This window comes from Vombatus ursinus, unplaced genomic scaffold (genome assembly GCF_900497805.2).
Source record: "Vombatus ursinus unplaced genomic scaffold, bare-nosed wombat genome assembly UNPS02014893.1, whole genome shotgun sequence".
In the NCBI taxonomy this organism is placed as follows: domain Eukaryota; kingdom Metazoa; phylum Chordata; class Mammalia; order Diprotodontia; family Vombatidae; genus Vombatus; species Vombatus ursinus.
Genome location: NW_020954671.1, coordinates 9,429,765 through 9,438,950, shown reverse-complemented (window position 1 = coordinate 9,438,950; position 9,186 = coordinate 9,429,765). Strand labels below are relative to the sequence as shown.

General features: G+C 37.2%; 1 protein-coding gene across 1 annotated transcript in view; it reads left to right on the top strand.

Annotated features, from left to right (window-relative positions):
* Nucleotides 1–9,186, top strand: part of ESR2 (estrogen receptor 2) — a 72,137-nt gene that overhangs the window by 7,897 nt on the left and 55,054 nt on the right. Inside the window, exon 2 of the mRNA XM_027842932.1 lies at nt 1,285–1,460. Coding sequence (XP_027698733.1) covers nt 1,285–1,460 — 176 coding nt within the window. The remainder of the gene's footprint in view (nt 1–1,284; nt 1,461–9,186) is intronic.

Genomic DNA, 9,186 nt, shown 5'->3' with positions numbered 1-9,186 from the left:
TCCCCTCAATTTCCAATTCTTTGCCACCACAAAAAGAGTTGCTATAAGTATTTTTGTACATTTGAATCCTTTCCCTATTTTTGTGATCTCTTTGGGATACAGCCCTAGAAGTGCTATTGCTGAGTCAAAGGGTATGCACATTTTTGTAGCCCTTTGGGCATAGTTCCAAATTGCTCTCGAAAATGATTTGATCATTTCACAACTCCACCAACAATGCATTAGTGTTCAAATTTTCCCACATCTTCTCCAACAATTATAATTTTTCTGTTAGGTGTCATGTGGTACCTCACAGTTGTTTTGATTTGCATTTCTCTAATTAGTACTCACAATGACTCTTTGACTTTATCAATGCAAGCATTATCAGCAGTGTGCTTGTAAATGTTTAAAAACTGGCTCTCCTAACCAAAAAAATGCATATTAACTTTTTTAAGTTCAATCTGCATTATTATCATGTTTTCCATCACTTTCTTAAGCCTAGATAGTCAATAAAACAATATATCAAGCACTTATTTGTAGCATTTGCTCATTTCTGAGATGTAAATGCCCACACTAAAACTTAAAGGTTGGTTATCATGAACCAGTTTGAGCTGGCTCCAGCACATCTCTATTACCCTCATTTTATAGATGAACACGTTCACATAGCTAGGAAGTGTCAAAACTAGCATTTGAACCCAGATTATCCAATTTCAGTACACCATGCTGTCTATAATTTAAATTTATGTGTTACCTCTCCTGAGTTTAATGTTATTTTAAACCTTTTCTGCAGCTATGAAATGAAAAGCTTTGTCTCTATTAAAGGAATTCTAGGTATTATAAAGGTCTGATAAGATGTATTGCAAGGTGTGTAAAAGACTCTTTTTGCCCCCTTGAAATCATTGTAGCAAAATAGCTTCCTACCCTACGCTGGATAAAACCAGCTCTGAAAATGTGGTGTAGGAGACACTCATCTAGTCTTTGTCTATTGCATAGACTGCCTTATGAAATGGCACCATGAAAGCTACAATTAAATGGACTATTAATGCTTTAATTTCCACAATATGAATCAGTTGGTATAAACCAATTGACTTTTGACTGCTCCAAGAGTACATCTGTTCTTTGTGTCCACATATATTTCTGATTACTTAAAGCCTTGTCACAGTCATCACTGGAAAACAGTGTTTTCCATAGAGAATAAGGAAAAAGAGTCAAGTAAATTGACAATGAGTTCTTGTGATATTTGCTTTATTGTCTTTAAAAATAATTTTTTCTTTTATTTTTTCCTAATGATATTTTCTTTGCCACCAGAGAGACAATAAAAAGAAAAGTTAATGGGAACAGTTGTAACAGCCCCATTATCAATAGCCCAGGCTCAAAGAGGGATGCTCACTTCTGTGCTGTCTGCAGTGATTATGCTTCTGGTTACCACTATGGTGTGTGGTCATGTGAAGGATGTAAGGCATTCTTTAAAAGGAGCATTCAAGGTAGGAAAGTTTATTCGCTACATATTCTGTTGTTTTAGTTTTGTTTAGTTTTATTTTTCCAGAATTTGTTATAAACATTTTGCAGAGGTAGTTTCCTAAAATCTTTGAACCGAATCTTTATGGCACAGAAATGCAAGAGACGGAGTTTACTAGGTCTACTCTCAGGCTGGTCAAAGTTGATATTATGCTATGTAAGGAGACCTCTTTAATATGAAAGATTAAAAATAAATATTTCCAATTTCCATCCTCATAACTGAGATATGACATTGATAGAGGTTATTTTTCTTCATAGAAAATTTAAATATAATCCACAAAAAGAAAGATTTATTTCAAGTCTCAGCCAAACCCAATTAGGTTCATTTTCTTTGGGAAGCCCTGATTTAAGGAAGGAAAGAAACAAGAATTTATTAAATGTTGTTATGTGCCAGGTAACTGTGCTAAACACTGGGCATATAAAGATAATCCTAGAGAAATATAGTCTTGCCCTCAGGGAATTTACATTCTAATGTGGGAAAACAACACACAAACGGGAGTTAAAAAAGAGGAGTCAGTGAGGGGGGAAATCTAACTGGGACAAAGGCATGATTTTAACTCATCAGGAGCGTGCCAACATCAGGAATAGGGCCAGGAGGACAAGGCAGGCCAGCCTGACTCCTTCATAAAATGGAGGCTCCTAAAGGAACACAGAAATGGAAGGAGATGGGGTAAGCCTTGTAGGTGATAGGATATTCCAGAGTGAAGAAGCCCCAGCCACTTACTAAAGTTCCACGATGAAACAACAGAGCCATGATTTTGAAGAAAGGTTCATTTTTTAGGAGATAAAGTCAATCTTTCCAGCAAATAGGGTAACATTCAGGGCCTTAAAAGGAAAATATTTAGCCATGAAACATTTTGAGCATTGAGCCAGACATTTTTTGCCCCATTTTGTAGGCTTCCCTTTACTCTTTTTACCTTTACTATCTTTACTATTTACTTCCATCTCACTTTTCTGCTTACTTTTGTTTTGTTTTGTTTTTTGTTAAGGCAATTGGGGTTAAGTGACTTGCCCAGGGTCACACAGCTAGTAAGTGTGAAGTGTTTGGTCTGAGGCCAGATTTGAACTCAGGTCCTCCTGACTTCAGGGCCAGTGCTCTATCCACTGTGCCACCTAGCTGCCCCCTTTTTCTGCTTACTTTTGAGAGACCACTTTTTCTTTTCCTCAAAATCTAGAGGTACTCCCTTTATCACTTTTATTTCGTATTTAAACAATGTGTAGCTTACTGCCAATCATCTCTTACATCATCTATCTATTCCTTTTTCTCCCTTACCTACTCTAAGCAATAACTCACATTTATATAATATGTCGCAAAAGTTGTAGTGCTCTTTTAAATAACTTAAAACTGCAGTAAGATTTTTGGCAAATAGATGCAAGCCCCTTTATATAAGTTCTCAGTCCTACAAGGTATGTAACAATAGCATACCCTCATGATACAGATGAGAAATCTGGACTTTTTAGAGGTAAATTGATCAAGTTCACACTGCTGCTAAATGATGAAGCTTGGGCTAGAATTCAAGTCTTTTGATCCAGTTTGGTATTCTTTCCATTATATTATAAAGCTTTTTTTTTTTCCCATGTGCTCCATCAGTGAAGGAACAATTGTGAAGTAGTTTGTCTTCAGTCTCTTCTCATCTTGATTGGCCCTTTTCTTACTCTAGTACCTCATCTAGACTAGCTTCTACCTAGCATTGTCCATTACCCAAAAGTTACCTTTCATTTTTTCCTGAAAATTTTTAATTTCTCAGTGCTTCTTTCTTAACTAGCTGTCAAGGAACTCATGAATCTGAAACTAATTCCTACTCTAAGTTATAAATGATTGGTGATAAAGTGTCAAATCTGCATTTTTTTTAGGCAGTAGGGGTTAAGTGACTTGCCCAGGGTCACACAGTAAGTGTCAAGTTTTGGTCTGAGGTCGGATTTGAACTGAGGTCCTCCTGATTTCAGGGCTGGTTCTCTATCCACTGCGCCACCTAGCTGCCTCTTCAAATTGGCATTTTAAAACAGAATGCATTTTGCTCAAGAAAATAAAACCTTAATGGAATGTCAGCAGCATTAAGTATTCCTGTCTCAGGTTCTTCTTGATACTATCACAATTTGTAGGTGACCAGATCTAATCTGCCTATGCATTAAGCTACCTTTACCTCCTTTTTATTCTCCAACATCTTTGCTTTCAGTTTTATCTACAGCATCTTTCTGTTTCCTGTCTGTCTTCTGATTTCTCTTCCCTCTGCTCATTCAGAGTTCTTTTTAAAATCTCACTCCTACTGATGATGAAGCATGCCTCTTGGCAGAAAGATGGTAGATCAGACACCTCTGGAATGAGGCATGTGTTTTCAGATAGGTATTTTATTTTGCTTAACTCCTCTTATTTGTTACAAGGGAGAATTCTCTTTAGTTTGTTTAGGGAGTCTTTGGGAATTGAGAATTATGTAACAAAATATCAGAAACACATGAAAAAAAATTACCTCTCTTCTTTTGCTATTACCCCACTAATGTAGTGGCCAAGGCTGTTAACAGCGCATCTCTGCTAATTCATACCCCTACACTGATTGAATTGGAACCAAGGGACAGAAGAGGTTACTACTACCAAACTAATATTTTAGAGGCAGCTAGGTGGCATAGTGGATTGAGCACCAGCTCTGGAGTCAGAAGGACCTGAGTTCAAATCTGGCCTCTGACACTTGATACTTACTAGCTGTGTGACCCTGGACAAGTCACTTAACCCCAACTGCCTTGCAAAAAAACAAAAAACAAAACCCTAGTATTTTAATTCAAAGATTAGTTAGCATCTAGCTGAGCATGAAGTTGGTATCTGGGAAAGACAGAAGTAGAATGAAGAGGGAGAGACACAAAACAAGAAGGTATAAAATTCATTCGTTCCTTTTCTTTTTTCCGTTCTTTCTCTGGCTTCCAGTAAAACCAAAGAAACATGACTCAGACTGATAATCAGAAAGTATACATATTATTATAAGAAAAACTTGGCAGAAAAAAGGGAATTATTTTTAAGTTAACAAGATCTTCATATTATTTTTTAAAAGAATCTTTTCCCCCAAAAATGTGCATTTTATTTTAATAACTTTCCTAATGTAGTTTTTAGTGATCTTTCAGTTACAGTAATAAAGAGCAATGTAATTTTGTCACATGTTCTTTCATGTGACAAAATTTTGACACTGGAATATATTTGGCTTTGTTTCAGAAGTGAAGTCATGATCTTTATTGTGTGAGCTACTTTGTAACTATTTCTTTGAACTCTTCATGTTATTTTGCTTTCTTATTTTTTAAAATGGATTTTTTGGTAGGGGTCATCTTTGTAGAATCTTTTTTTTTTTTAACTAATGAGGTTGATCTGAATGGTTTTCAGAATTCAGGGAAATACTTAAAAGCTTTACAACTGCTTTACAGAAGACAGTAAAATTATGCTTAAATTTCAAAGGGAAATAAATAGCAGGTTTTTCAGTTATAAACTTTTTCAGGAACTAAAATGTATGGTGGTTGTCCATTCTCAAAGAGGACCAAAATGACATCACCTTGTTGGAGTCAAGGTACAGTGTGTCCAACTATGGCTGATCAGACCAATAGGAGCTTAGAAGGCTCTACCACGGGTGGGGCACAAATAGTCCATAGAAATATCTGGAGCAGCAATGTCTCTAAATTTGTGCATCTCAAGTTTCTTTTGAGCTATTCAGTTCTTCTTGTTCATAGAGCATAGTGCCTTCTTTGATGTGAGCATGCCATGCTGGGTGGTCCTGTACCAGTGTTCCATGTCTCACACTTGATTCCAAAGTTCTTCAGAGTGACCTTGAGAGAGTCCTCATATTGCTTCTTCTGACCTCCATGTCAGCACTTGCCTCGTGTGTTTTCCGTAAAATGATCCTTTAGACAAAAGTACTTTTGGTGTTCAAACAGTATGGCTAGCCCATCAGAATTGTGCTCTCTGCCATAGAGTTTGGATGCTAGCTAACATACTGTAAAGGAAGACAAAAGCTGTAGTAGGATAATTACATTCCCTGTTTTTGTTTTGTTTTGTTTTAAGAGAACTCCGAAGCACAAATTTTTTACCTGGTAGGACCAAGGAAAAACAATAAAGACCCTCTATGTCTGAAGTGATTTTGATTTTTTGTCAAAGGACATTTGAAGAAAGGTGCTTGTTACTGTTGTAATTCATTTAATCATTTAATTAGTGCCTGTTTTGTGCAAGACCTCATGCTAGGGCCTATCCCTGTCCTTGCTGAATTTACATTTTATTATTTGTATTCCCAGATAAGTAAAAGAAAAGGTAGAGAGTGAAGAGGGCGAGGAGAAGTCTGAGGAAGTGTTCTGGGTATATTTGTTAAGGGTTTAACTCCCTCATGCATGAAGAGAACCCGTAGGTGATAGCCCTAATGAAATTTCATTTTAGAAAAGTTAATTTTTTCTGTTTTCTTTAGAAAACAAAGCTGTGCTGAAGTATATTTTCTCTTTCTCTTTGGAAGAATGTTTATTCCAATATGACAAATTCACATTAAAAAAAAAACAGTCGTTCATTGATAACACAGTTCTATAGGATGTATTATCTAAATTTTGCCTAGTTTTGTGTTTGTGATAAAAATCAATCACAAATCACTTTCATGAATCAGTGGTTACTAGGGGAGTGTAAAATTAAATTAATTCACTTGTTAATTAAATCATCTTTTTTTCCTAGAAGTGCTGTGACCATGACTATTTATCCTTGAAAATCTTTTGACTATCTTTCCTTTGTCTTCAGAAATTACTGTTGTCAAAACAAAAACACACAAACAAAAAAGGGGGCAGCTAGGTGGTGCAGTGGATAGAGCACCAGTCCTGAAGTCAGGAGGACCTGAGTTCAAATCCAGCCTCAGACCAAACACTTGACATGTACTAGCTGTGTGACTTTGGGCAAGTCACTTAACCCCTATCACCTCACTTAAAGAAAAAACAAAACAAACAAACAGAAATTGCTGTTGTCCNAGCTGTGTGACTTTGGGCAAGTCACTTAACCCCTATCACCTCACTTAAAGAAAAAACAAAAACAAAAACAAAACAAACAAACAGAAATTGCTGTTGTCTACCAGGACGAAGTAGCAGTTTTGTTTTCAGGCACGGATTTAGAAATGCCCAGTCATAACAGTCGGCCCACGCATCCAAAAACCTACCTGTAAAGTCGAGTCCAGCAGCCTGCCTTGAACTTCCTTGGGTGACCTTTGTTCCAAAATTGAACTCCTAAGGTAGCATTTCCCAAACTAATTTAGTCCAGAGAGTGCTTGGAGGCTTTCTTAAAACAGTAATAGACAAGATTTACATTGCAGCTTAAGGTCTGCAAAGTACTTTAAAATATTATCTTGTTTTATCCACAAAATAACTCTGGGAGGTAGATGCTAATTTTAAAGATGATGAAACTGAGACAGACTTGTAAGTGACTTGTCTAGGGTCACATAGCTGACAAATGTCTGAGGCCACATTTAAACTCAGGTGTTCCTGAATACGGGTCCAGTGCCATATCCACTGTCCCATCCAGCTGCCTCTGGATCTCTGGAACCCTTAAATATTTCTGTGGGGTAGGGAGAGGGTAGAGATATGAAAAATACTTTAATAAAATGGGGCAAGCAAACACTGGAGCAAAATATAGGGTGTCCCAAAAGTCTTAGGGCAGTTTTAAGCTTTAATAATCTCAAAAGCATTAATAGCATCTAATAGACTTTTGGGGACAGCTATGTAAGAAAACAGTGTAAGGTAGTAGAAAGAACATTGGCCTTGGACTAAGAAGGCTTGAATTTGTATCCTGCCTCTCCCTCACGCTGACTTATGCAATTTGGGGCAAGTAATTTTGTCCTTATATACCTCAGTTTCCTCATCTGTAAAGTGAGGGTGTTGGACTAGATGATCTCCAGTGTCTCATCCAGCTCTAGCATTCTATGTCTGGAGTCAGAATTATATGGGAAAATTTGGCACGTGAAATATTTCATAGGGATAATATTTAATGTTTTAAAGTAAAAATAAATTGATACAATCAAAATTTCCCCCATAGAACCTCTTGTTATATGGTTGGGAACACAACTAGGGAAATGCTGACCAAGGGAATGACCTAGACAGTTGCCTTCCTTTATTCCAAGAAATCAAGGCAACAAGCATTTATTAAGTGCCTACTATGTGCCAATCACTGAGTTAACACTGGGGATACAAAAAAAAAGGTTAAAAACTACCCTAGCCTTCAAGAGGTTCACGATCTAATGGGGAAGAAGAAATCTACTTATCTGCCCCTGGCAGAACTGCAACTTTAACTACCTATTGGACATCTCAAATTGAATAAGTTACCATGTCTAAAACTGAACTCATTATCTTTTCCCCAAACTCTTGCGTCTTCTTAGGTTTCCTATTACTAGACATTCAGGCTTACAACCTAGGTGTCATCCATGACACTGCACTCTTTCTCATCCCTCATATCCAGTCTTGCAAAGGGCTGTTGATTTAATCTTTGTACCATCTCTCACATACAACTACTTCTCTCCACTGGCACTGCCAGCATCTTGGGGCAGGTCCTCGTCACCTCATGCCTGGAATATTGCAATAATCTTCTGGTTGGTTTCCCTGCCACAGGTCTCTCCCCATTCCAGTCTCTCCTTCACTCAGCTGTCAAACTGATCTTCCTAAAGAGCAAGTCTGATCATGTCACCCCTCTACTCAGTGAACTCCAGTGGCTGCCTATCTTCTCCAGGATCAAATATAAAATCCTCTGTTTGGCATTCAAAGCCCTTCATGGCCTGGCCTCTCCATACATTACCATTCTTCTTAAACCTTATTCATTACTTCCAACCACCCATGTACTCTGCAATCCACTGACACTAACCTCTTTGCTGTTTCTCTCATGCCACTCTGGGCATTTTTAATAACTGTATCCCATGCCTGGAATGTTCTCCCTCCTTATCTTCTCCTGGCTTCTTTCAAGTCCCAGCTAAATAAAATCCTTCTTTCTACAGGATGTCTTTCCCCGTCCACATTAATTCTAGTGTCTTCCCTATTGATTATTTCCAATTTATCATGTATATGACTTGTTTGTACATAGTTTTTTTTCATGTTGTTTCCCCTATTAGAGCTCTATGAGATCAGGAACAACTGTCTTTTGCCTTTCTTTGTATCCCCATATCTTAGAACAGTACCTGGCATTTTGTAGGTACTGAATAAATGCTTATTGGCTCACTGATTTATAGAAACAATGATATAAAAAGTAGTTAGGTGTAGTGGAAATAGTCCCATTAATATTCCACTTAATGGACATGTGGGTTTGCTAGGCTTCTGTGGGCCAGCCTGGAAACCTAATTACCATTTATGATACTATAGCTATGGGGAAATAGATTCAGAATTTGAAACAAGGATCATGGAAAAAGTTGGGGACTCTTCCAGCAGAAGCAGTTTATTGACACAACATGTCAAATTTTCCATTTAGAGGCATCGAGTTTCTTGTCTTAATTTTCACTAAGATTACAAAAATCACTTGACCTTTTTGTTTACTACTTATCTGAATGCTGTGGGCTTTCACACACACATGCACACAAACATTTAATTTTATTTTGAAAATGTAAGGAAGAAAGCAAGGAGAGATAGATATGTATGTAAGTTATACAACCTATTTGCATGGCTGTCTCAGTTCCATGTATGAATAGGTTCAAGAGAGATTTCTAATTGTACCCATTA